General features: G+C 48.3%; 1 protein-coding gene across 4 annotated transcripts in view; it reads left to right on the top strand.

Moving 5' to 3' along the window:
• The window catches only part of HECTD1 (HECT domain E3 ubiquitin protein ligase 1), a 124,034-nt gene extending 100,624 nt beyond the window's left edge, over nucleotides 1-23,410 (top strand). For all 4 annotated transcript variants that reach the window (XM_077261035.1, XM_077261023.1, XM_077261027.1 and 1 more), the window contains 6 exons: nucleotides 120-727; nucleotides 2,346-2,424; nucleotides 3,009-3,102; nucleotides 8,399-8,549; nucleotides 20,903-21,047; nucleotides 22,310-23,410. In XM_077261035.1, the coding sequence (XP_077117150.1) occupies nucleotides 120-727; nucleotides 2,346-2,424; nucleotides 3,009-3,102; nucleotides 8,399-8,549; nucleotides 20,903-21,047; nucleotides 22,310-22,447 (1,215 nt within the window). In that variant the 3' untranslated portion in view covers nucleotides 22,448-23,410. The remainder of the gene's footprint in view (nucleotides 1-119; nucleotides 728-2,345; nucleotides 2,425-3,008; nucleotides 3,103-8,398; nucleotides 8,550-20,902; nucleotides 21,048-22,309) is intronic.
• The last annotated feature ends 3,944 nt before the right edge of the window (nucleotides 23,411-27,354 follow it).

Below are 27,354 nucleotides of genomic sequence, written 5' to 3'. Positions count from 1 at the left end.
TTGGATCTATAAATCCATCATCCAATTACCCTGCCAACGTCATTCGACAACCCCCTTATGTACAGAAATGCCTTCACAAACACAAATGCACAAGATCTAATTTTTGTCTTGTCTCGTAGGTTGACTTGGGTGGTGGCTTGAAACCTCCTGGATATTATGTGCAGCGGTCATGTGGACTATTCATAGCTCCCTATCCTCAGGACAGTGAAGAACTGGATAGGGTGACCAGGCTCTGTCATTTTCTGGGTATATTTTTGGCAAAATGTATACAAGACAATCGCCTAGTAGACTTGCCTATTTCTAAGCCTTTCTTCAGGCTTATGTGTATGGGGGATATCAAAAGCAATATGAGTAAACTGTTGTATGCCTCGAAGGGTGAGGAAAGTGAGCACTGTACTGAAAGTCAGTCTGAAGCCTCCACAGAAGATGGCCACGACGCCCTCTCTGTGGGAAGCTTTGAGGAAGATTCCAAATCGGAGTTCATCTTGGATCCACCAAAGCCAAAACCACCAGCCTGGTTCCAGGGTATATTGACATGGGAGGACTTTGAACTTGTAAACCCACATCGTGCACGCTTCCTCAGAGATATTCGGGAATTGGCCGTGAAAAGAAGACACATTCTGAGCAACCGCAGCTTGTCTGAGGATGAGAAAAATACACAACTCCAAGAGTTGATGCTAAAAAATCCATCTGGTTCTGGACCTCCAGTCAGCATTGAAGATTTAGGGTGAGTTTGGGGGACGTGTCCTTTACAGAATGGCATAACTTTAAGATTTATATTGGGGAATGGGTAGTAGTAATAGAAGGTCCTTGAGATTGAAGGACGCCTTTATAACTGGACTATACCATGAATGAAAGATGCTACACGTTCATACTTTCTCCTTCGCCACATTGGGGGACACAGACCGTGGGTGTTATGCTGCTGTCACTAGGAGGCTGACACTCAGTTGAGACAAAAAAGTTAGCTCCTCCCCTCCAGTATACACCCTCATGCTGGCTTCCAGAGACCCAGTTCAAGCTTAGTGTCCGTAGGAGTAGTTTTATGTCAAGTTTATGCAGAAATCTGAAAAATTCTGAAGGATTTACAAACTTTCAAGCACGTCTGATACATTTAGACAAATAGAGATATAGATGGATATTGTGATGCCGGCTCCCTCACTTTGATGTAGACTGGTATGCCAAGCCGGCATCTTAACAGGCAGATGATGGCTGTGTTATTCAGCCATCATCTGCCTCTAGCAGCCGCAGATGAAGTGAGGCTTCGCCTGTCACCGCTAACCTGTGAAATGCCGCTGTCAATCTCCGACGGTTTATTTAACTCGTGCCAGTTGGGGGGGCGTCATGACGTGATTGCGGGACGCTGATTGGTTGCCAAGACACTGGTGTCTGTCATGACTGTATTCCTATGAAAACAAGCCTGTAGCTGGCATTCATAGGAAACTGATTTTTCCTATATACAGCAATGCTGTGGCATTGCTATATATAGTACGAGGGATGAGATGATCGCAGGTTCAAGTCCCCTAAGGGGACTAACAAATTAAAAAATAGTGAAAATTGAAAAAAAAAGTTTTAAATATGAAAAAAAATGAAATTGCCCCTTTTTTTTTTTTTTTAAATCCCACTAAAATTTAAGAAATAAGAACAATTTAGTATACATATTTGGTTTGCTGCATTTTTAAAAGGCTGGTCTATCAAAATAGAAAATATTTTTTTTTAAAAAAAATGAGAACGCTATAATTGCGTTTTTTCACCACAACAACAATACAAAAAAAAATGTAGTGACAGATGATCAAAACATCGGATCTACCTTAAAATGATTTCAATAAAAACTTAAGACTCATGGCACAAAAACACAAGCCCTCACACAGCCCCATGTCCCGGAAAATGGTGACACAAGTCAATTTGTCATTTTTTTTTAAACAAATTTTTGAATTTCTTTTCACCGCTTAAGTAAACTACAAATTTTTACATGCTTTCTATCTGTGTAATCGTCCTGACCTAGAGAGTCATATTGCCAGATAATTTTTGCAGTAAATATTAAAAAAAAAAATTGCAGAATTTTTTCCTTTTGACCAGTACATCACATAATAACGAATAGTGTCATTCAAAAGTACAACGTCGACGGGAAAAATAAAAAAAGGTGTGGCCCTTGGAATGATGGGAGGAAAAAAACAAAAGCGCAAAAATGGAACTTCCCCTGGTCAGGAATGGGTTAAGCCTCATCTCATGTCACTCTTAATCAGTTATTACACATTAGATTTGCAAAATTTTAGAAAACAGAAAAGTTTAAGCTCCAACTTTACTCTCAAAATCTTCACTTGACCTGACTTTTTTTTTTCATTTAGGCTTAATTTTCAGTTCTGTCCTTCATCTCGTGTTTATGGCTTTAGTGCAGTTGACCTGAAACCTAATGGTGAAGACGAGGTAAGCAACAAGATTCACATCTTCTACAAAAATGTCCTGTTTTTTTTATTAGAATAGCTTTGTTATTCTAAAATAAAATGCAAAGCAGTTTCCGGAAAGTTTTATAACTTTTCTGTAAAACAAATATTACAAGTCTTCAAAGACTGCATACACTCAGTGAACAGAAGCCTTATTTACATCAAAAGGCTGAAAACCTGTCCTGATTTTCTCTCCTGGATGTACAGTATGTGCACCCATCCTGATTTTCTCTCCTGGATGTACAGTATGTGCACCCGTCCTGATTTTCTTTCTTGGATCTACAGTATGTGCACCCGTCCTGATTTTCTCTCCTAGATGTACAGTATGTGCTCCCGTTTTGATTTTCTGTCCTGGATGGATGTACAGTATGTGCACATGTACTGGTTTTCTCTCCTGGATGTTTGGTATTTGCGCACGGATGCTGCAGCAGTGTCAGTTGCATATGATCGGGATAGGTCCTTATCCTTTGGTTGTAAAGGAGAGTTAATGAGGATACAGAGAAACTGAAAGGCAGGAGAACAACAGGATGCCGATTTGTGGGTCACTCACTTGCCTCTTTCTTGCAGATGGTGACTATAGACAATGCTGAAGAGTATGTAGATCTGATGTTTGACTATTGCATGCAGACTGGTGTCCAAAAACAGATGGAAGCATTTAGAAGTAAGTCTGTGAAGTTATATGTATGCGATTGTTACAAAATAAATGTGTTAGGGTACCGTCACACAGTGCCATTTTCATCGCTACGACGGCACGATCCGTGACGTCGCAGCGTCGTATGATTATCGCTCCAGCGTCATAGACTGCGGTCACACTTTGCAATCACGGCGCTGGAGCGATGCCGAAGTCCCCGGGTAACCAGGGTAAACATCGGGTTACTAAGCGCAGGGCCGCGCTTAGTAACCCGATGTTTACCCTGGTTACCAGCGTAAACGTAAAAAAAACAAACAGCACATACTTACATTCCGGTGTCTGTCCCCCGGCGTTCTGCTTCTCTGCACTGTGTAAGCACCATAGCCGGAAAGCACAGCGGTGACGTCAGACGTCACCGCTGTGCTCGCTTTCCGGCCGGCAGGCGCTCACAGTGCAGAGAAGCTGAGACGCCGGAGGACAGACACCGGAATGTGAGTATGTACTGTTTGTTTTTTTTACGTTTACGCTGGTAACCACGGTAAACATCGGGTTACTAAGCGCGGCCCTGCGCTTAGTTACCCGATGTTTACCCTGGTTACAAGCGAACACATCGCTGGATCGGTGTCACACACAACGATCCAGCGATGTCAGCGGGTGATCAAGCGACGAAAGAAAGTTCCAAACGATCTGCTACGACGTACGATTCTCAGCAGGGTCCCTGATCGCTGCTGTGTGTCAGACACTGCGATATCGTAACGATATCGCTAGAACGTGACGAATCGTACCGTCGTAGCGATGAAAATGGCACTGTGTGACGGTACCCTTAATCTTTAGCCATGCTGTACTTTAATCATTTCATTTCCTGCCATCCATTTATTGTGTGTATATATGTGTGTGTATATGTGTCTCAGATCAGAGCTAGAAACAGAGTTTCAGATTTGCAGTGGCTCTTTTCTCTTATAACTTTATTAATATTTTATTTCTTGATTGCTCTTTACTTCAATTCATTCATTGTTTCCCTATAAAGCCAAGAACCTTTTGTGGCCATTTAAATATTGCAATACATTTTTTTAATTGCTGATTTCCTCTGTAACTGTGGCTGGCCTATATTGGCTCCAGTGCAAGGGCAAATTCAGTCTCTTGCCTGCACTGCTGAACTGATCAGGATGTATTAAGACCCCGCAGCTCCTGCTCCCTCTCGGCACCTGTTATATCGCTAGGACTAGACTGGTAAACGCTGTTGATACTTCCTAATTTGTATACTCAGCGCACACACGGCCTCCTGTGTAAAGTATGAGCCGCCATATAGCTTCCTGTATACCGCATGAGCCCCGACATGCAGCCTCCTCTATGCGGTATAAGCTCCCACACTCAGCCGCCTCTATGCGGTCGGTGTGAGCCCCCACACGCCGCCTCCTCTATGCGATCGGTGTGAGCCCCCACACGCCGCCGCCTCTATGCGGTTGGTGTGAGTCCCCACATGCCGCCTCCTCTATGCGGCGTGAGCCCTCACACGCCGACTCCTCTATGCGATGTGAGCCTTCACACGCCGACGACTCTATGCGGTGTGAGCCCTCACACGCCACGTTCTCTATGCGGTGTGAGCCCCCACACGCCGCCTCCTCTATGCGGTGTGAGCCCCCACACGCCACCTCCTCTATGCGGTGTGAGCCCCCACACGCCGCCTCCTCTATGCGGTGTGAGCCCTCACACACTGACTCCTCTATGCGGTGTGAGCGCCCACACGCCGCCTCTATGCGGTGTGAGCGCCCACACGCCGCCTCCTCTATGCGGTGTGAGCCCCCACACGCCGCCTCCTCTATGCGGTGTGAGCCCCCACACGCCGCCTCCTCTATGCGGTGTGAGCCCTCACACGCTGACTCCTCTATGCGGTGTGAGCCCCCACACGCCGCCTCCTCTATGCGGTGTGAGCGCCCACACGCCGCCTCCTCTATGCGGTGTGAGCCCCCACACGCCACCTTGTCTATGCGGCGTGAGCCCTCACACGCGGACTCCTCTATGCGGCGTGAGCCCTCACACGCCAACTCCTCTATGCGACGTGAGCCCTCACGCTGACTCCTCTATGCGGCTTGAGCCCCCACCCGCCGCGTTCTCTATGCTGTGTGAGCCCTCACATGCTGACTCTTCTATGCGACGCGAGCCCTCACACGCCGACTCCTCTATGCGGCGTGAGCCCCCACCCGCAACGTTCTCTATGCTGTGTGAGCCCCCACATGCCGCCTCCTCTATGCAATGTGAGCCCTCACACGCCAACTCCTCTATGCGACGTGAGCCCTCACACGCCGACTCCTCTATGCGATGTGAGCCCTCACACGCCGACTCCTCTATGCGATGTGAGCCCTCACACGCCGACTCCTCTATGCGATGTGAGCCCTCACACGCCGACTCCTCTATGCGATGTGAGCCCTCACACGCCGACTCCTCTATGCGGTGTGAGCCCCCACACGCCGCCTCCTCTATGCGGTGTGAGCCCTCACACGCTGACTCCTCTATGCGATGTGAGCCCTCACACGCCGACTCCTCTATGCGATGTGAGCCCTCACACGCCGCCTCCTCTATGCGGTGTGAGCCCTCACACGCTGACTCCTCTATGCGATGTGAGCCCTCACACGCCGACTCCTCTATGCGATGTGAGCCCTCACACGCCGCCTCCTCTATGCGACGTGAGCCCTCACACGCCGCCTCCTCTATGCGACGTGAGCCCTCACACGCCGACTCCTCTATGCGATGTGAGCCCTCACACGCCGACTCCTCTATGCGATGTGAGCCCTCACACGCCGCCTCCTCTATGCGACGTGAGCCCTCACACGCCGCCTCCTCTATGCGACGTGAGCCCTCACACGCTGACTCCTCTATGCGATGTGAGCCCTCACACGCCGACTCCTCTATGCGATGTGAGCTCTCACACGCTGACTCCTCTATGCGACGTGAGCCCTCACACGCCGACTCCTCTATGCGATGTGAGCCCTCACACGCCGACTCCTCTATGCGATGTGAGCTCTCACACGCTGACTCCTCTATGCGACGTGAGCCCTCACACGCTGACTCCTCTATGCGACGTGAGCCCTCACACGCTGACTCCTCTATGCAATGTGAGCTCTCACACGCCGACTCCTCTATGCGATGTGAGCCCTCACACGCCGCCTCCTCTATGCGACGTGAGCCCTCACACGCTGACTCCTCTATGCGATGTGAGCCCTCACACGCCGCCTCCTCTATGCGACGTGAGCTCTCACACGCCGCCTCCTCTATGCGACGTGAGCCCTCACACGCTGACTCCTCTATGCGACGTGAGCCCTCACACGCTGACTCCTCTATGCGACGTGAGCCCTCACACGCTGACTCCTCTATGCGACGTGAGCCCTCACACGCTGACTCCTCTATGCGACGTGAGCCCTCACACGCTGACTCCTCTATGCGACGTGAGCCCTCACACGCCGACTCCTCTATGCGATGTGAGCCCTGACACGCCTACTCCTCTATGCGGCATGAGCCCCCACCCGCCACGTTCTCTATGCTGTGTGAGCCCCCACACGCCACCTCCTTACTTACAAATATCCCATACACATGAAATAAAACCACCACTTACCTCACTCCATTTCCCCCAGCGCTCTGCTCCTATCTCACGAAGTCTCAGCAGCGCAATGAAATGACGTCTCAGACGCAGCCCCTCCTCCAATGTGTTAATCGCTGTCTGTATCACGAGGGTGCAGTTAGCTGTGACGGCGGGGGGTATGGTGCGGCACTTGGTCCACTGCTTCCGACCTTGGGCTGGTGTAGGCAAAGTTGCAATTCTGTCTGTATCTGTACTGTACGTTAACAATTTAAGCATTTTAGCAGTTTAATTTCTGAAAATTAGGTTTGTCCTCTCCTGAAATCTCCTGCCATAAATCTCCTTTAAGGCCCCGTCTCACATAGCGAGATCGCTAGCGAGATAGCTGCTGAGTCACAAGTTTTGTGACGCAACAGCGACCTCAGTAGCGATCTCGCTATGTGTGACACGTACCAGCGACCAGGCCCCTGCTGCGAGATCGCTGGTCGTGTCGGAATGGCCTGGACCTTTTTTTGGTCGTTGAGGTCCCGCTGACATCGCTGAATCGGTGTGTGTGACACCGATCCAGCGATGTCTTCACTGGTAACCAGGGTAAACATCGGGTTACTAAGCGCAGGGCCGCGCTTAGTAACCCGATGTTTACCCTGGTTACCAAAAAAAACAAACACTACATACTCACCATCTGATGTCGGTCAGGTCCCTTGCCGTCTGCTTCCTGCTGTGACTGCCGCCGTAAAGTGAGAGCACAGCAGTGACGTCACCGCTGCGCTCTGCTCTCACTGTACGGCGGCACTGTCAGAGCAGGAAGCAGACGGCAAGGGACCTGACGGGCAACAGATGGTGAGTATGTAGTGTTTGTTTTTTTTGGTAACCAGGGTAAACATCGGGTTACTAAGCGCGGCCCTGCGCTTAGTAACCCGATGTTTACCCTGGTTACCCGGGTGCTGCAGGGGGACTTCGGCTTCGTTGAAGACAGTTTCAACGATGCCGAAGTCGTTCCCCTGATCGTTGGTCGCTGGAGAGAGCTGTCTGTGTGACAGCTCCCCAGCGACCACACAGCGACAAAACAGCGACGCTGCAGCGATCAGCATCGTTGTCTGTATCGCTGCAGCGTCGCTGTGTGAGACGGGGCCTTTACATGTAACCTGTTCCCTACTGACTGACCAGCACCCAGCAGTGCGGGCATACAGAGTCACACCGTATGTCAGGGATTGGTGGTGTTTGGTCACACAATGAAGAGTAACAGTCGGCATTTGTTTACGGCCATGGGTCAACAAGTGTTTACAAGCACTTGGCGTATATTCACACTCGGCAGATTGCTGCAGATGATTTTGAAGATCTGTGTTACATCTTCGCCGGAGATACAAAGTGTGAAATCCGTAATGAATGCCACGCAATGAATTGACATGCTGCAGTTTTAAAAAATCTAGAACAATGTGGATTTTCTGCAAAAGCATCAGACTGAAAAATCTGCAGCAAGTTTGCGATCTTTGAAGAAGCTTCTCTTTTCCGCTCTACGTCAGCCTCATACAGGGACTGTCTTTGGAATTGTGCTAATAGACACAACCCATGGACATAGTGGTGTGTCTGGTGAAGCCCAGACTTTTTTTTTCTTTTCTGGTCCTGGATAGCCCCTTTAATGCACAAATACAGTGTTAATGGGGAAGTTATGGTTTTCTCAAGGGGAACTAAAAAAAAAAAAAAACATTATGAAGCATTTGTCATCACATTATGTTCTTTTTTTTTTTCTAGGTGGCTTTAATAAAGTATTCCCTATGGAGAAACTGGGTTCTTTCAGCCCTGAGGAGGTCCAGATGATTCTTTGTGGAAACCAGTCTCCCTCCTGGTCTGCTGAAGACATTATCAATTACACAGAACCCAAGCTAGGTTACACAAGAGAAAGGTAAATTTGTGGTGATGAGAGAGATGTTGCCTTAGCATCATTTTTTAGGTGCATCTAGTCTTCCATATAAATCAGACCACGATGCACGGACCTGCCGGTGGGTCTCTGACCCAACAGTGACAGCCGCATAGAAATATATGAAACTGTTGTGGTTCCATCGCCGTCCGATTTATACGACCTTCTGACTGTACCCTCCTTATGGTGATCATTTTCACACTGTCTAATATCTTATTAGCCCATATCCGTTTCACACATGTATTGTTATACCACTATGTTAGATTCCCTTTATATAAATTATTATTATTATTCATTTTTATAGCGCCATTTATTCCATGGCGCTTTACATGTGAAATACGGGGAAAATATAGACAAATACATTAAACATGAGCAAAAACAAGGCACACGGGTACATAAGGAGGGAGGACCCTGCCCGCGAGGGCTCACAGTCTGCAGGGGATGGGTGATGATACACTAGGAGAGGGCAGAGCTGGTTGTGCAGCGGTTCAGTAGGTTCAGGATCACTGCAGGCTGTAGGCTTGTCGTAAGAGGTGAGTCTTCAGGTTCTTTTTGAAAGTTTCTATGGTAGGCGAGAGTCTGATGTGCTGGGGTAGAGCGTTCCAGAGTATGGGGGAAGCACGGGAGAAGTCTTGGATGCGGTTGTGGGAAGAAGAGATGAGAGGGGAGTAGAGAAGGAGGTCTTGAGAGGATCGGAGGTTGCGTGTTGGTAGGTACCGGGAGATCATGTCACAGATGTATGGAGGAGATAGGTTGTGGATGGCTTTGTAGGTCATTGTGAGGGTTTTGAACTGGAGTCTCTGGGCGATAGGAAGCCAGTGAAGGGCTTGGCATAGGGGAGAGGCTGGGGAATAGCGGGGAGACAGGTAGATTAGTCGAGCAGCAGAGTGTAGGATGGATTGGAGTGGTGCCAGAGTGCTAGAGGGGAGTCCAGAGAGTAGGAGGTTGCAGTAGTCGAGGCGGGAGATAAGGGCATGCACTAGTGTTTTTGTGGTGTCACGGTCAAGGAATGCGCGGCTCCGGGTAATGTTTTTGAGTTTGAGGCGGCAGGAGGAGGCAAGGGCTTGGATATGTGGCTTGAAAGAGAGGGCAGAGTCGAGGATCACCCCGAGGCACAGGGCGTGTGGGACTGGGGAAAGTGAGCAGCCATTGACATTGATGGATAGGTCTGGTGGAGGGGTAGAGTGAGATGGGGGAAAGATGATGAATTCTGTTTTGTCCATGTTCAGTTGTAGAAAGCGAGCAGAAAATAAGGCTGAAATAGCAGACAGACAGTGCGGGATTTTGGTAAGTAAGGAGGTGAGGTCAGGTCCGGATAGGTAGATCTGCGTGTCATCAGCATAGAGATGGTACTGCATACCGTGGGATTCTATGAGCTGTCCCAGACCGAAGGTGTAGATGGAGAAGAGTAGGGGTCCTAGAACAGAGCCTTGAGGAACACCGACTGACAAGGGGCGAGGTGAGGAGGTGGTGTGGCGGAGGGAGACACTGAATGTCCGATCTGTCAGATATGATGAGATCCAGGAAAGGGCAAAGTCTGTGATGCCAAGAGATGAGAGGATTTGTAGCAGAAGGGAGTGGTCCACAGTGTCAAAGGCAGAAGACAGGTCCAGGAGAAGGAGGACAGAGTAGTGTCGCTTGTTCCTGGCAGTTAGTAGGTCATTGGTGACTTTAGTTAGGGCAGTTTCAGTTGAGTGATGGGAACGGAAGCCAGATTGTAATCGATCAAAGAGGGAGCAGGAGGACAGGTGAGAGGACAGTTCAAGATGGATGTGTTGCTCCAGCAATTTGGAGGCATAAGGAAGAAGAGATATCGGGCGATAGCTAGACACAGAGGATGGGTCGAGGGAGGGCTTTTTGAGGATGGGTGTGATCTTGGCATGCTTGAAGGATGAGGGGAAGACACCTGTTGTGAGTGAGAGGTTGAAGAGGTGCGTTAGGGTTGGGATGAAGACCGTGGAAAGGTTAGGGATGAGGTGGGATGGGAGCGGGTCGAGCGTGCAGGTGGTGAGGTGTGATCTTGACAGGAGGGTGGAGAGCTGATCTTCTGTCATGGTGGAGAAGCTGGTTTTGGAGGAGCAGGGGTGAGCAGCTAAAAGGGGCAGTGGGCGCTGTGGGCCAAAGCTTTCTCTGATCGTATCGATCTTCTGTTTAAAGAAAGAGCCAAAGTCTTCAGCAGAAATTAGAGGGGAGGGAGGGGGTGCAGGGGGACGGAGTAGAGAATTGAAAGTGTTGAAAAGCTGTTTAGGGTTGTGAGACAGGGAGGATATAAGAGATGAGAAGTAAGTTTGTTTTGCGGCAGTGAGCGCGGACTTGAAGCTGGCGAGGGACTGCTTGAATGCGGTGAAGTGGTTAGCAGAGCGGGATCGCTTCCATCTTCGCTCAGCGATCCTGGAACCCCATCTTAGTTCTTTAGTCAGGCTGGTCAGCCAGGGCTGCCTGTTGACTGTACGAGTTTTGCTATGCATGAGCGGAGCGGCCAAATTGAGCGTTGCTGTTGTGGCGTTATAAAAAGCAGCAGCAGCATCTGTGTCATGAAGGGAGGCTATGTCAGTAAGAGGGAGAAGGGACTCAGAGAGTGATTGTAAGTTGAGATGTTTGAGATTTCTGCGAGGGAGTTCGTGGAGTGGGGGTTGCACACTAGGAGAGGAGAGGGAAGAGAATGTCAGTAGGTTGTGGTCAGACAGGGGGAGGGGTGAGTTAGTGAGATTAGTAAGGGAGCAGAGGCGGGTGAAGACTAGGTCCAGCGTGTGGCCATCTTTGTGAGTGGCCTCAGAGGACCATTGAGTGAGGCCAAAGGAGGCAGTCAGTGATAAAAGTTTAGAGGCAGCTGAGGTGGAAGTGTCAATCGGGATGTTGAAATCACCCATGATGATAGTGGGGATGTCAACAGAGAGGAAATGAAGTAGCCATGTGGTGAAGTGGTCGAGAAAGGTGGAGATGGCTAGTTCTGGGGGGGCGGTAGATGACAGCCAGCTGGAGGTTGGAGGGGGAATAGATGCGGATGGAGTGCACCTCAAATGAGGGAAGAGTAGCGGAGGGTGGTAGCGGGATTGGAGTGAAGGAGCAGGTGTCGGACAGGAGCAAGCCAACTCCTCCACCACGTTTGTTGGTGGAGCGAGAGGTGTGAGAGAGGTGGAGACTGCCGTAGGAAAGCGCAGCTGGAGAGGCTGAGTCAGAGGGGGTGAGCCAGGTTTCCGTGATGCCAAGGAAGGAGAGTTTGTTGGTGATGAAGAGGTCATGGATAAATGGCAGTTTGTTGCAGACGGAGCGTGCGTTCCATAGTGCTCCAGGTAAGGGGACCAGGGGGGTGGGGGCTGGATGAATGGGTATGAGGTTGTCATGGTTGGGAAAACGTGCGGAGGATCGAGGTAGGGGGTTAGAAATGAGCGTGGGGATGTGTTGAGGTGGGCCGGGATTTGGGGATACATCACCAGCAATGAGGAGTAGCAGACAGAGCGTTAGAAGGTGGGAGCAGGATAGGACATGATGTGGCCGTGTGTGTCTGGAGAAAAAGGATTGTATGAGGAGGAACAGTTCTGAGGATAAGGTGAGATGGCTGGGGAGGATGGAGGAAGAAATGACTAGTTCCTTACAAGGTGGAGGGATTGAAGGAGATTGTAAGAAGGAAAATAGTATGGGGGTGACTGAGAAAAGAAACCGAAACATTGTAGTGGTTTGGTGTTCTGTTACCTTCCTGTCAATTCCAGTCTTAATTCAGTCTAATTCAAATTCATAATTAAAAAGATGTAATTTAAAAGATGGAAGTTAAAAGATGAAATGCAGCAGACGCCTGCATGTGAATATATCCCCAGTTAAGGGCAATCAGGTGTGAATGAGGGGGTGGCTGGGTATGGGAGACCAGATGTAGCGAGTTAAGCAGAGGTCATAAAGAGAGGGAGGGGTTAGACTGACCACTCAAAGAGATGCCAGAATAACGTAATGAGGGACATAAAACAGGTCATGGAAACAAGCTGATAGGTAAGAAAGCATACTAAAAAGGATTATATGTGTTGCACCAAGACACTCAGATCCAGGGAAGGCATAGAAAATTCAAAGCAATAAACAGAAACATTCAGGAGCCAAGGAGAGCTGGGGAAAAGTCTATGCATACCATGGAAATTCAATGCAATAAACAGAAACATTCAGGAGCCAGGGAGAGCTGGGGAAAAGTCTATGCATACCATGGAAATTCAATGCAATAAACAGAAACATTCAGGAGCCAGGGAGAGCTGGGGAAAAGTCTATGCATACCTGTGGGAAGAGGAGAACAGCTTGATTAGATGGTACAGATGATGATAATATTGTAGTAGTGTTGAGTAGCCAAATGCATTCTAGAATTCAGTCTAATTCAAATTCATAATTAAAAAGATGTAATTTAAAAGATGGAAGTTAAAAGATGAAATGCAGCAGACGCCTGCATGTGAATATATCCCCAGTTAAGGGCAATCAGGTGTGAATGAGGGGGTGGCTGGGTATGGGAGACCAGATGTAGCGAGTTAAGCAGAGGTCATAAAGAGAGGGAGGGGTTAGACTGACCACTCAAAGAGATGCCAGAATAACGTAATGAGGGACATAAAACAGGTCATGGAAACAAGCTGATAGGTAAGAAAGCATACTAAAAAGGATTATATGTGTTGCACCAAGACACTCAGATCCAGGGAAGGCATAGAAAATTCAAAGCAATAAACAGAAACATTCAGGAGCCAAGGAGAGCTGGGGAAAAGTCTATGCATACCATGGAAATTCAATGCAATAAACAGAAACATTCAGGAGCCAGGGAGAGCTGGGGAAAAGTCTATGCATACCATGGAAATTCAATGCAATAAACAGAAACATTCAGGAGCCAGGGAGAGCTGGGGAAAAGTCTATGCATACCTGTGGGAAGAGGAGAACAGCTTGATTAGATGGTACAGATGATGATAATATTGTAGTAGTGTTGAGTAGCCAAATGCATTCTAGAATTCAGTCTAATTCAAATTCATAATTAAAAAGATGTAATTTAAAAGATGGAAGTTAAAAGATGAAATGCAGCAGACTGCGTCTGTAGCAGACGCCTGCATGTGAATATATCCCCAGTTAAGGGCAATCAGGTGTGAATGTTACATTTCTATCGGTAAAATCAGAAAAAAAGCACATATGGACATGCAGGCCTTTGAAGTATAAATCCATCTACACTTTTATATCTTCTATCTGTTGCTGCATTCCCTATTTATTTCCTTTTCTCCTTCGCCTTATTGGGGGACACAGACCGTGGGTGTTATGCTGCTGCCACTAGGAGGCTGATACTAAGTGATACAAAGAAAGTGATCTCCTCCCCTGCAGTATACACCCTCCTGCTGGCTCTCAGCTAACCAGTTCTTGCTTAGTGTCTGTAGGAGGCACTTGGGTCTGTTTTCAGACCCCAACATTTTTTATTTTTATTTTCTGTAAATTTTTATTTTTTAATTAAAGGAGTGAAGGGGGCGACGGATTCCTTTCTAGGGTCCGCTCTCCCCCGAACCATCAACAGGCAAGCACGGCGAGTATACCTCCCCGTACCTTTCCTGCGACGACTGGGGCACGCCTAATCTATGCTAGGGTGACGGTTCCTATACGGTCACGATCTCCCCCCTGTAAGATGGCGAGCACATAGAGTATACCTCTTATGTGCATCTCCCGGGCTCCTCCGCAATTAAGCCCTCACCTGTTGGCGTCATGTAGTCCCCCAGTAGCCGTAAGTCCCCTGTGGCAGGCACAGCCATAAGTCCCCTGAGGCAGGCACATATGAAGATGGACAGAGACTCTCCATTCCCCGGCCAAGGGAGGATCGGTTGAGCTTATTCCCTCGCAATAGAGGCTGCATCTCTGCTCGGTGGTGGTGAGTAGTTTCCTTCCTCACGCTGCCTGCGTGGAAGGTGCGGTCCTGGTCCCTGGGGAGAGGTGCCGCTGGCCGGTACGCCAGCGGCAATCATTCGGCGCTACGTCGCGGCCCGCCGAAGCGCTCCACCGGCAGTTTCCATAAATGTAGTCCCCGGCTCTTTCAGCCGGACTAGGCCGCAGTTGAAATCCCCGCCAACCGCCGGAGCCCCGCCCAGCTCTCTTCAGGGGCGACGGTGCCTTCATGGTCCCGATCTCCCCACACCAGCAGCAGGCGACCACATGGAGTGTCTCCTCCATGTATCCTCTCCTGCAGCCAGGCCTAATGCTGGACAACTGGCCCTGTCCACCCGGGGGCTGAACTCCGTGGATGTACAGAGGCCCCTCTCTATGGCGTCCGAGCAGCCCCCACTGTCCCACCACTGTGAAAGCGGATGGCACAAGGAGGCGGACGGTTCCTCTCCACCTCCCTAACAAAAGGGATGATGGATTGAGGTTTATCCCTCTATCCCTGCACCGTCCACGCTGCAATACCCGACATTCTCGGCGGCTCCATGCCGGGACGCGCACCGTTGGTGAGTGGATCCTGCCAGCGATGGGCTTCTGCAGCGGGATATTCACAGGCAGTCTCAGGCTTCCCTGTGGCCCACCTCCCTGAGGTAACGCTCCAGCCGGCTACAAAATTTAGCCCCCGGCTTTGGCCGATGTGTAGGCCGCACCCCGGAAGCGCACTGTGGCGCCTTAAGGCGGCTCTGCCTTTTTTCCTGGGGCTTTTCGCCTGGCACGGAAGCGCTCAATTTTCTCGAGCCCCTAACTTCTACGCTGGCGCCGGCTGCAGAAATTTAGGCCCCGGCTTGGGCCTATTCATGGAAGTCTCGAGGCTCCGCCCACGTCGTGCCTGTGGCTCCGCCCCCTGAATTGGCGCTTCTCGCTCGCTGCGAGATTTTACCTAAACCCGCATGTCCAGTATTCCTGGTCTTAAAGTCACATGACCAGTATTCTGGTCTTAAAGGCACATGACCAGTATTCCCTGGTCTTAAAGGCACGTGACCAGTATTCCCTGGTCTTAAAGGCACGTGACCAGTATTCCCTGGTCTTAAAGGCACGTGACCAGTATTCCCTGGTCTTAAAGGCACGTGACCAGTATTCCCTGGTCTTAAAGGCACATGACCAGTATTCCCTGGTCTTAAAGGCACATGACCAGTATTCCCTGGTTTTAAACGCACACGACCTGTATTCCTGGTCTTAAAGGCACATGACCAGTATCCCCTGGTTTTAAAGGCACACGACCAGTATTCCCTGGTTTTAAAGGGACACGACCAGTATTCCCTGGTTTTAAAGGGACACGACCAGTATTCCCTGGTCTTAAAGGCACATGACCAATCCGAAGCTGGTCATAAACGAGGAGCCCTCTGCCGCTGATCCCAGTTTATTCCAGTGTAACTAGTTCCCTCAGTGGACTTCGTCACTGCCGCAACCCATGGTTTTTCTGACCAAGAAATTGAATCCCTCCATGATCCCTCCGTGGCTTGGAGTGCTCGCAGGACCGATATACATGGTCCCTCTCCAACATGGGGTCCATCGGCTGGCAGGGGCCGCGAGTATTCTAGAAATGTACAGACATCTACAAAACGGAAGTTCTCATTTCATGATCTATCTCCAAGGATTTGCTGACAACAAGACTCTGAACACGGATCGGATATTGCCTTGGACCTGGACTTGCCAGAGTTTCAGTAAAGGACGACTCGCCTATTTATATCATCATCCAATCTCTGTAGTCTAGAGCAGGACCGGAGTCCTCGTCAATGTACTCAGTGTCCCTCATAAGGAGACTAAACTCCCTCGTAGAGCATTTGCCATCCAGTTCGGATATGCGATTCACTGGACAGAAGCCTCTACGTGGGACGCCATGCCTGGTCTGATTTTTAAGGGCGACAGGCCCTTTCAAGGGCGCCGATCTCCCCACACCATCAACAGACGGGCACACGGAGTGTCGCCTCCAGATATCCTCTTCTGCATCCAGGCCTAACGCCAGACAACCTGTCCTGTCCACCCGGAGACCTGAACTCTGTGGATGTACAGAGGCACCCTTTTCGGGCGTCTGAGCACCCCCCTCTGCATCACCACTATTTAACAGAAGATGCAAGAAGGCGGATGTTCCCTCTCCACTTCCCTGTTAAGAGGATGGTGGATCGAGGGTTCCTAATTTTTAACTCTGCAATGACCTGCTGGAAGCAGCCGCGCATTCTGCCACTTGGCAGATTAACCGGGTACAATCTCCTGTGGTTTACCTACCAGTATCCCTGCCCGATGTGTCATCAATTAAAAATGCCACGATCTGTCAAATAGCAAATCTGGTTTGTTCCGTTTTGCGGCTAAGGGTCCAGCCCTCTACCCTCCCTAGCCGCCGCATGGATCGCTAGAGCAACGGTCTCCTGCCTTTAGACCTTAACTACTTTGATTCACACCAGTAACCCTTTCCTGAAGACAGTACAGCTGGTCAATCAAATCTTTTGAGCGGGAGACTAACGAAGGATCGTACGTTCCTACAGCCCCGACCAACCGTGAAAGGGTTGTCCAGGACAGTCTAGATGTAAGGGATCTTGGTTCCTAAAAGGGGAACGAGAAGTAGGACCGATCCCGGACCTCAAACTTCTAACAACCTTTCACAAGGTTCTTCTTCGAATGGAGTTCCTCCGCTCAGCCATTACTTCAACAGAAAAAGGTGCAGTTTCTGGCATCCATCAACATTCGGGATGCTTACCCTCTTCAAAAATTCCTTCGCTTTTCCATTCGTGAACAGCCTTTAAGTCACGACCTTGTCCTTCGGCCTTGCTACCGCACCCAGAGCGCTCGCAAGGGTCATGGCGGCTGTCATGTTCCTCTTGCACCTAGAGGCGTGGTCGTCCAGCCCTGTTTGTCCGACTGTTTACCTGCCCTTGCAGGACTACACTAAGTCGTCTATATCACTTGCGATACCCTCTCACCTGAGCTGGTGGCTAGACTTAGACAACTTCTCATTTCCAGCCCAGCAGATATCCTTTTTGAGGATGATCCGGTACTCTTCCAGAAGGGTGGTAAAGCTCCCTCCAGACAAGGTCATGGTCCTTCAACAGGGAGCTCGCGCACTTGCTCACTCATCCCCTCATTTCATTCGATTTGCTGGGAGGGTTCTGAGGAAAAAATGGAGACGACAATGGAAGCAGTTTCCTTCGCTCCGTTAGTTTTCCGCAAGTCAAGCAGACTTTCAGACGATAGTCTCTGAGCTCCTTCTTCATCCAGGGCCTTTCTCCCGGTTCAATGGTTAATAGTAACTTCAATACCAGTCCTCTTCTCCCGATCATTGCTCTGGAGATCCGATAGGTAGTCCTACAGTAGGTCCACTGCCTTATGGCGGGTCAACCCATCTGAATTCAATTGGACAATGCCACGGCTGTGCCATACGTCAATCATCTAGCAGGTTCCCACGTTCAGGCACCATGGCCGAGGTACCTCACATTCTCACATGGGCCGAGATCTATCACTCGGAGATCTCGGCAGTACATATCCCAGGAGTATAACTCTGGGCTGCGAACACATTCAGCCGTCAGGGTTTCGCCTCAAGTAAGTGGGAACTTCACCCGGAAGTCTTTTATCAGACCTGCCTTCACTGGAGCTCTCCAGTTGTAGTTCGGATAGTGTCCTGACTGATCGCCTGTGTACTCGAGTTTGTCGTTCGGCCTCGAGATCCAAGAGCCATCGCACTGCATGCTCTGGTTCCTCCGTGGTACCAGTTTCCACAACTCCCCGTTCACTATTTCCGAAAGCTTTTCAGAAGCAAAGGGCCCCAGTCACCCTCGGAAATCCGCACTGACCACGTCAGTTTGTTGGCTTGCGGAGCTGGTTGCTTTCTGCCTTTCTGCAACAAAACTGCAAGTAGGGACCACCTCGCAGGAAGTTTGCACATGTAGTTCTTCCCTATCACATACCGTTAGATCATTGGGATCTATTCTACAAGGGAAGGTCGCCCCTTTTTTCTCGGCGATATCCTCATCCTGACGAGTCTTCGGTGCTAACGGGTCCTTTCAGACTTTTTTCCCTTCTTTCCTTCAAGGCAAGGTTGTCCTCAGGCCTTCCCCGTCCCTTGTTACCAAGGTGGTATTGTATTACCACTGTTATAAGGGCATAGTTCTTCCCTCATCTCTTTCGGCACCAGTCCACAAAATGGAATGAGTTCCCCATATTCCGGACGAAGCGAGTGCTCTGAGTAGGTACGTCTCGAGGACAGCGTCCTTCCGAAGGTTGGACACTGTATCTTGGGCTTCCTGACGGTAAGAGGAAGGCTTCCTGACGTTTACAGGAAGGGTTTAGCCATCTTCATCGGCCATTTAGCCTGGTGTATTCCTGTCACCATCCAGGAGTCCTTCCGTGTTAGATGTCAGCCTATCTCCCTGTCTATCGTGGGTTCTAGGCACCAGGCGTCGACAAGACACGCCTGCAAGCTTGCGGATTCATCCAGTCCGCATGCATTCTTGAAGCATTATAATTCCCAGACTTCCACAGATGTGGCCGCGGTGCAGGCCGCGGTGGCGCACTTGTAAGTAGCGGTTACACAGGGCCTGATCTGATGTTGTCCCCACCCAGGGACTGCTTTGGTACGTCCCATGGTCTGTGTCCCCCAATGAGGCGAAGGAGAAAGAGGGATTTTTGTGTACTCATCGTAAAATCCTTTTCTCCGAGCCAATCATTGGGGGACACAGCTCCCACCCTGGTATTGGCTTATGCTTGTTTTTATAATCCGATATGCTATACTCTCATATATAATATGACATGCTGTAAGCTAATATGTTGTTACTGATCTCCTACTGCTTTTTGCACCGAACTGGTTAGCTGAGAGCCAGCAGGAGAGTGTATACTGCAGGGGAGGAGCTAACTTTCTTTGTATCACTTAGTGTCCTCCTAGTGGCAAGCAGCATAACACCCACGGTCTGTGTCCCCCAATGATTGGCTCGGAGAAAAGGATTTTACGGTGAGTACACAAAAATCCCTCTTTTCATTCATATGCAAATGAAATAGTAATTGCTTTGGGCACAAGAGAGCACTTCAAGAAACAATATAGGCCGAGGTTGTTTCCCAGTCCAGCACCACCCTCTTTAGCTTAATTGACAGCTTACTGTCTAATTTTCTTGCCTGACGTCAATCAAGCTAAAGTGGCTGCTGCTGTGTGGTGAAACAAGCTTCGGAGGCAGTGGCTCCATAAGTGCTCACTCATGCCTAGAACACTGAATTCTTCATTTGCATATGAATTAAAAGCAAATGCCTCAGGAATGCAGCAACAGATAGAAGACATAAAGGTGTCAATAGATTTACATATCAAATATATGCATGCCCAAATATAGGGCTTGATCTTAAGGTACCTTCACACATAACGATTTCGTTAACGATATCGTTGCACGTCACGCTTTTGGTGACGTAGCAACGATCCCGCTTAACGATCTCGTTATGTGTGACAGCGACCAACGATCAGGCCCCTGCTGGGAGATCGTTGGTCGTAGGGAATGATCAGGACCTTTTATTGGTCGCTGATCACCCGCTGTCATCGCTGGATCGGCGTGTGTGACGCCGATCCAGCGATGTGTTCACTTGTAACCAGGGTAAATATCGGGTTACTAAGCGCAGGGCCGCACTTAGTAACCCGATATTTACCCTGGTTACCATTGTAAAAGTTAAAAAAAAAAAAAAAAAAAAGAACAGTACATACTCACATTCCGATGTCTGTCACGTCCCCTGGCGTCAGCTTCCCGCACTGACTGTCAGCGCCGGCCGTAAAGCAAAGCACAGCGGTGACGTCACCGCTGTGCTTTGCTTTACTGCCGGCGCTGACACAGTCAGTGCGGGAAGCTGACGCCAGGGGACGTGACAGACATCGGAATGTGAGTATGTACTGTTTTTTTTGTTTTTTGTTTTTTAAGTTTTACAATGGTAACCAGGGTAAATATCGGGTTACTAAGCGCGGCCCTGCGCTTAGAAACCCGATGTTTACCCTGGTTACCTGGGGACTAAGGCATCGTTGAAGACCGTTTCAACGATGCCGAAGTCGTTCCCCTGATCGTTGGTCGCTGGAGAGAGCTGTCTGTGTGACAGCTCCCCAGCGACCACACAACGACTTACGAACGATCACGGCCAGGTCGTATCACTGGTCGTGATCGTTGGTAAGTCGTTTAGTGTAACGGTACCTTTACTGACAGATTCCCTTTAAAGTGAGGTATTGCAAAGAAAATACGGTTTAAAGATTTACTCGCATAGCAGCAAAGAAGCTCTACATAAAACTTGCATTAGTTTCAATACATAAAGAATTGACTTTATTTACTTAACAGCAATACTATTGAAAACTCTGGAATAACATTTGTAGAACATGAAAACTTGCTGAACGAAATTCCTCTTAACCAACTGATGCTTTAGTGGACTGTGTGACTAAAACTCAGGTTTTTCACTCTTAGTCCCGGCTTCCTTCGTTTTGTACGAGTTCTCTGTGGCATGTCCTCGGATGAGAGGAAGGCTTTTCTACAGTTTACAACTGGGTGCTCTACATTGCCGCCTGGAGGACTAGCCAATCTGCATCCGCGCCTCACCGTTGTGAGAAAGGCGAGTCATTATTTAGAAGTTTTCTTCTTTTTCTTGTTGGTATTGGATATAAATGTATTATGCAGCACAAATGGCACCCACATAGGCTGTTTGCTCGTCACCACTGCAAGCTGTTGTCTCTTACATTTTACTGCAGAGCAACATTTTGGAGTTGACAAAAAGACTTTAAAAGGAAATCCTTTATATAATATAAAAATTACACACTCGCCAAGTGCTCAAAGGCCAAATATAAGCCAACTTCTTAAGACCACGTTCCCACGATGAGTATTTGGTGGGGTTTTGATGGTGCAGACATTCTGCGGCATATCCACACCATTAGCTAAACTAAGGAACTTGTCTCTTATACTACTACAATTCAATCAAAATATTAGAATTTAAAAAAATTACGTTACACTTTTGAGTTTTGTTTATTTTTTTATTTGTTTTTGACTTGTTGGTACATTATGTATTCAGTAAAGCTGCTTTGTTTATGATACTGCTGGCATTTGGCTTTGACAAAACATCATTGATGTCATGGGTGAATCATACACTTTTTTTACCAGCAGATTTTTCTATGGGGAAAATTTGCACATAAAACTCAGTGTACTTGCAACGCGCACCACAGGACAGCAAAAAAATAAATAAGCACGGTGGACATGAGATTTCTTTCAATCACATTTGCTGGAAATTGCGTTTTTTTTTTTCTTTTCACAGCAAAAATATGCAGCATCAAAATTTAATTGTGGGAACTTAGAATTCGCATGTGCAGTTTTTGCAAAGTCAAGGAGCTGCTAAATTGTGATGACCCTTTATGAAATTTCGGTCCCGGAAGTGCTGTAGTGAAGCTTCTCCTCTAACAGAACACAGAAATCACGGTGCCACAGCTCATTGGATAGTGTCACTCACATGTAGTTGAAAGGGGTTTTTTCATACACACATCAGGATTTTTCATGAAAAATCTAGGTAAAATGAGAGACTGCTGGACTTTCACTGGACAAGTGCTTTCACTTTAAAAAAACAACAAAAAAAAACCCCACACACGTGTGTGTGTGTGTGTGTGTGTGTGTATATATACATGTACTGTATGTGTTCGTGTACATGTACTGTGTATACATGTACCGTATGTACATAATAGTGCGTGTGTATATTAAGATGTGCACATACATGCTCTAGAAGTCTGCTATGAGCAAAATTTTCAGTTTTTTTTTTTTTTTTTTTTACGAGGATTAACTAATACACGAAATCTGAGGGTATTAATTCCCAACCTTTCATCTCTCCGTCAGGTTGATGCAACTGATGCTAGCTATCCGTCTGTGAATACCTGTGTGCATTATCTCAAGTTGCCGGAATATTCTTCGGAGGAGATAATGAGAGACCGCCTGCTTGCTGCTACCATGGAGAAAGGATTCCACCTGAACTGAGAGCCCCCCGGGGTTGACAGGACACTAAACCTTGTTACTTGCGGCACTCCCTCGTGTTCATGTGCTGAGAAAAGACATGGCCTTTCTTCCTCTCGCTGTGTTTTCCGTACACCCCCTCTGCGAGGCTTTACATGAGAGAGCGGGTGTAATGCCTTTTTTTCTCGTTATTTGTTTTCTTGTTCGCTGCTAATGATCTCTTCTGGCATGAGTGACTGAAAGCTCTTAATCTGCCACTTCATCCTGGCAGCAGCTGGTTTGGAGGGCACAGAAGCCGTCATACATGCCTCCTAGCACTCAGACATTGTAAAGTGTATCGTCTGTTGTATGAACATAATACACTACGTCGGCACCCCTGCTCCCCGCTGTCCTGCATCCAACTCTCATTTTGCTAGCTTTAAACTAACATGCCAGAAAGCTGCTTACATCTAATGTAGAACGTTCTTGGAATCCTGAAGCTTCTATAATTTTTTTTTCTTACATTATTTTTCCATTTTATTTGTAATGGTGCCTGCACTATTTAAATTTCCTTAGTATTTTTCTTTCCCCTGACGTTATAACCACGCACCTTTGTTATTATAGCGTCCTCCTTAATCTGGAAGGATTTGATTTTTTGTTTTTTAAGCCCCTGCTATGCAGATTGAACTGAAGTGTTTGTGCAGAATCCAAATAAAGCTTCAGAGTGAAGATGATTTCAGTCCCTACAACAATGTACGATGGCGTAAAGCCTAATATAGCCCCTTCATTGTTCAGGGTAACTCTTGTGAAGAAGGCTGTTCCTCGCACTTAAAAGGGTTAAATAAAAGAAAGAAAAAGATTGCTCTCTTGTATTTTCTTTGTATATTATAAACCTTTATTTAACTTGTTGCAGTTTGAAGTAAAAAAAAATAAATAAAAGTTAATAAAGAGTTTAAAACAAAACACATTTCCAGGGTGTGTGCTGAAAAATAAATGTCTGCAGTCTGATGTGTGAGCCGTTCTGAATAATTTCGATTTTATATGGTTACGAGTGCGCCACGTTACCGAGACGCAACGTCAACTATGTTTACAGGAGTCTTAAAATCTAAAGGGACTGACCACTGCTAGGACAACCCTCTCCATCTGAATGTTTTTCTCTGATTAGACACAGCGCTCACCTGAGCGCCGGGAATGCTAGTGCCAGCACAGGAAGGGAGTATGTGTTCATATTTCTCCTTCGCCACATTGGGGGACACAGACCGTGGGTGTATGCTGCTGCCACTAGGAGGCTGACACTAAGTGATACAAAGAAAGTTAGCTCCTCCTCCTCTGTAGTATATACCACCCACTGGCTCCGGATAGAACCAGTTCATGCTTTGTGTCCGCAGGAGGCACACTGGGGTCTGCTATTAAGACCATACTTTTTTATTTTTCAACTTTTTATGTTTTAAACTTTTTTCCACAAGGAAGACTGGGGCGATGGACCCTTTCAAGGGGTCAATCTCCCCCAACCAACAACAGGCGAGCACGGCGAATGTCACCTCCCCGTATCCTTTCCTGCGATGTGAGATGCCATGCCTGAGCTGCTCTAGGGGCGACTGTTCCCTTCAGGGCGCCGATCTCCCCGCACCAGCAACAGACAGGTACACGGAGTGTCACCTTCATGTACCCCCTTCTGAGCCAGGCTACAGCCGGACAAAGCCCTGTGAAATCCTAGGGAAATGAACTCTTAGGATACACAGAGGCCCCTATGGCATATGTGCTGCTCCCACTGCACCACTACTGATAGAACAGCGGTGCTGCAGTTTGCTGGACAGTCCCTCTCCACCTCCCCCTTGAAAGGGGATGGTGGATTTGAAGATTCCTGCACCGTCCCTGTCGCAGCCCTGACCTGCATGCAGAGTGGCACCTCTGCTCTTCATCTCCTCCAGGCATCCGGCAGTGAGTTTTCGATCGGGGGTCCTTCCTGATCTCAGCGGCCATATTTTGCCACTGTATACGGAACAGGCTCCCAGGACGGCTCTGCCTTTTTAAGATAGGCGCTGCACCGCTGGGGGACCAAGCTTCTCTGGGACACAGGACCTGGGTAAGTGCTCTGCCACAATGCCCTCAGGCTCCCTCTTCATCTGTCTCTTCCTGCTCTCCCTCAAAGTGCTCTGCTGACATTCAGCTGCACAAATTAGCCTTCCCTGCAGTATTTTGGGGGTTAACAGGGATACAGCATGTCTTTAACTACAATCTCAAAAAAGCCCTCTATAAGGGTATGTGCACACGTTGCGGATTTTGCTGCGGATCCGCAGCGGTTTTGACGCTGGGGATTCGCAGTTGTTTTCCCTGAGTTTACAGTACCATTGTAAACGTATGGAAAACAAAATCCGCAGTGCACATGCTGCAGAAAAAATCGTGCGGAAACGTCACGTTGTTTATTCCACAGCATGTCAATTCTCTGTGCGGATTCCGCAGCGGTTTACACCTGCTCCATAATAGGAATCCGCAGGTGTAAAACCGCAGGTGGAATCCGCACAAAAAACGCAGGTAAAACGCAGTGCTTTATACCTGCGGAATTCTCAAAAGAGGTGCGGAAAAATCTGCAGAGGATCCATCTACGTGTGCACTTACCCTAAAATACAGTTTTTCACTTCTTGCACCTCCTGTCAGGCTGCGTTACTTAGGGGACATACTACTCCGCTCTGTCATACTTGCGACCCTAAATGTGCTCAGGAGCCCGCCACCGAACCCATGGTGACCAGTCCCCCTGAGTTGGCTTTGTCACTATCGCCTCTTTAACTGAGGTGATTGAGTCCCTTCAGGATCCCTCCAGGAGCAGGACCACTAATCCATCTCTCATGAATTCCCCTACATCAAGGGAGCCATCGGCCTGCAGGGCTGTTCTCGTTTAAGACACAAACAGGCATCTAGGAAACGAGTACATAGCTTGTCCCCAGGCACCTTGGCATCTGTAAGCTCTGTTTCTCGCTCTCCCTCTCCATGGGCGTATAGCGAACATGACTCTGAATCTGAGTCTGATGGACCCCTTGACCTAGAGTCGCCAGGTTATCAGGCTACAGTGGATAGTCTTATTGAGGCCGTCAACCAGTCACTGCAGGTTGATGAGGAGCCCACTACCTCCCATACGGATAACACGGTGTCCTTTAAAAGGACCAAACGTCCTCATAGGGTGTTTGCCAATCACCCTGAGTTCTAGGACATAGTTTGGCGACATTGAGTGTCCGGACAAACGCTTTGCAGGTCAGAGATCTCTGGAGTCCAGATATCCCTTCTCTCCTGACCTCCGCAAACAATGGACAGAATCCCTTCCAGTGGATCCACCCGTATCCCTGTTGTCCACCAAGACTCTTCTGTCCCTGCCTGACGGATCCTCGATTAAAGATCCCACAGATCGCCTGATTGACAGCCTCGCTCGTTCGGTTTTCGAGGCATCAGGCTCGGCACTTTTTCCCTCTTTTGCAGCTACCTGGGTAGCCAAAGCCATGACTTACTGGGCAGATTCCCTGCATAAGGCCATACAGAAAACTGATCTCCCCTCTGAGATAGCGGAGTTGGCCAATCAAATTTCTTTGGCTGATGACTAGTAAATGCTTCCCTGGACGCAGCTAATTGCTCTGCACTTACAGCTTCAAATGCAGTAGCGATTAGAAGGGTGCTATACCTGAGGAACTGGCAAGCAGACCCTACATCTAAAAAGTCCTTAACTTCCCTATCTCAGCGGTCGCTTATTCGGAGAAAATCTGGACCAACTGATTTCGGATGCTACAGGCGGGAAGAGTCTCCAGCCAGATGATTAGGCAACCGATCTGCTGACAGCTTCAGACTTGTTTTCGGTCCTTTTGCAGAAATTACGAGTGGTCCTCTACAGCCAGTTCCCCCAGTTCGGGGCGCCCCACTGTCAGGGACAAGAGTCCATAGACCTCGTACAAACCCAACCTCTTGTGGAAGGGCCGCCTCAAGCAGTCTAGATCTAGGGGATCCAGACCCCAAAGATCCTCAACTAAATGACTCGCAACACTGTCCGGACGACGCAGCCGCCTACCCCTATTTCGCCATGTCTGGCTCGCAGTTATTGACAACGAGTGGGTCAGGGATCTGGTGTCCTCTGGATACAAAGTAGAATTTTCTCCCATGACTAGTGATTTATTATTTTATTTATTTATTTTATATAGCGCTAACATATTCCGCAGCGCTTTACAGGTTGCCCACATTATCGTTGCTGCCCCCGTTGGGGCTCACAGTCTAAATGAGCGAATATACTCAGCACAAGATTTGGCCAAAAAATGTGAGCCCATCCACCAAACGTCAAGGTAATCTCAGATCGGATAGGTCCGATCTGAGATTATCTTGACGTTTGGTGGATGGGCTCACATTTTTTGGCCCAATCTTGTGCTAAGCATCTCATGTGTTTTTTCATAGATTTCACAAGCCATTATGCTATTCACATTTCATGTATCACACATTTCCTTGCTTTAGTACAGTTGAGTGTAGCCATTGATCTATTTGCTATGTAAGTCTTTTTTGGTTGTGCACCAGTTCAGTCTAGATTGCTGTTCAGTCAGTTTACCTATAATTACTATGTACTATTTTTCCTGACTTGAACGCCCCGCCCTTCACCATGCTGTGATTTTAATTACATCCAAGCACAGTTGGTTCCGACCTTTCTATAAATGCAGGCTTTACCATGTAATTAGCCAGCCAGAGGTAAGTGTTCACACTAGGTAGACAGGTCAGGGACCCATCCGATCTGAGATTACCTTGATGTTTGGTGGATGGGCTCACATTTTTTGGCCAAATCTTGTGCTAAGCATCTCGTGTTTTTTCATAGATTTCACAAGCCATTATGCTATTCACATTTCATATATCGCACATTTCCTTGCTTTAGTACAGTTGAGTGTAGCCATTGATCTATTTGCTATGAGTGAATATACTCGTTACTCGAG

Source organism: Ranitomeya variabilis, chromosome 1 (assembly GCF_051348905.1).
Source record: "Ranitomeya variabilis isolate aRanVar5 chromosome 1, aRanVar5.hap1, whole genome shotgun sequence".
Classification (NCBI taxonomy): Eukaryota; Metazoa; Chordata; class Amphibia; order Anura; family Dendrobatidae; genus Ranitomeya; species Ranitomeya variabilis.
This window is presented reverse-complemented; position numbering and strand designations above follow the sequence as displayed.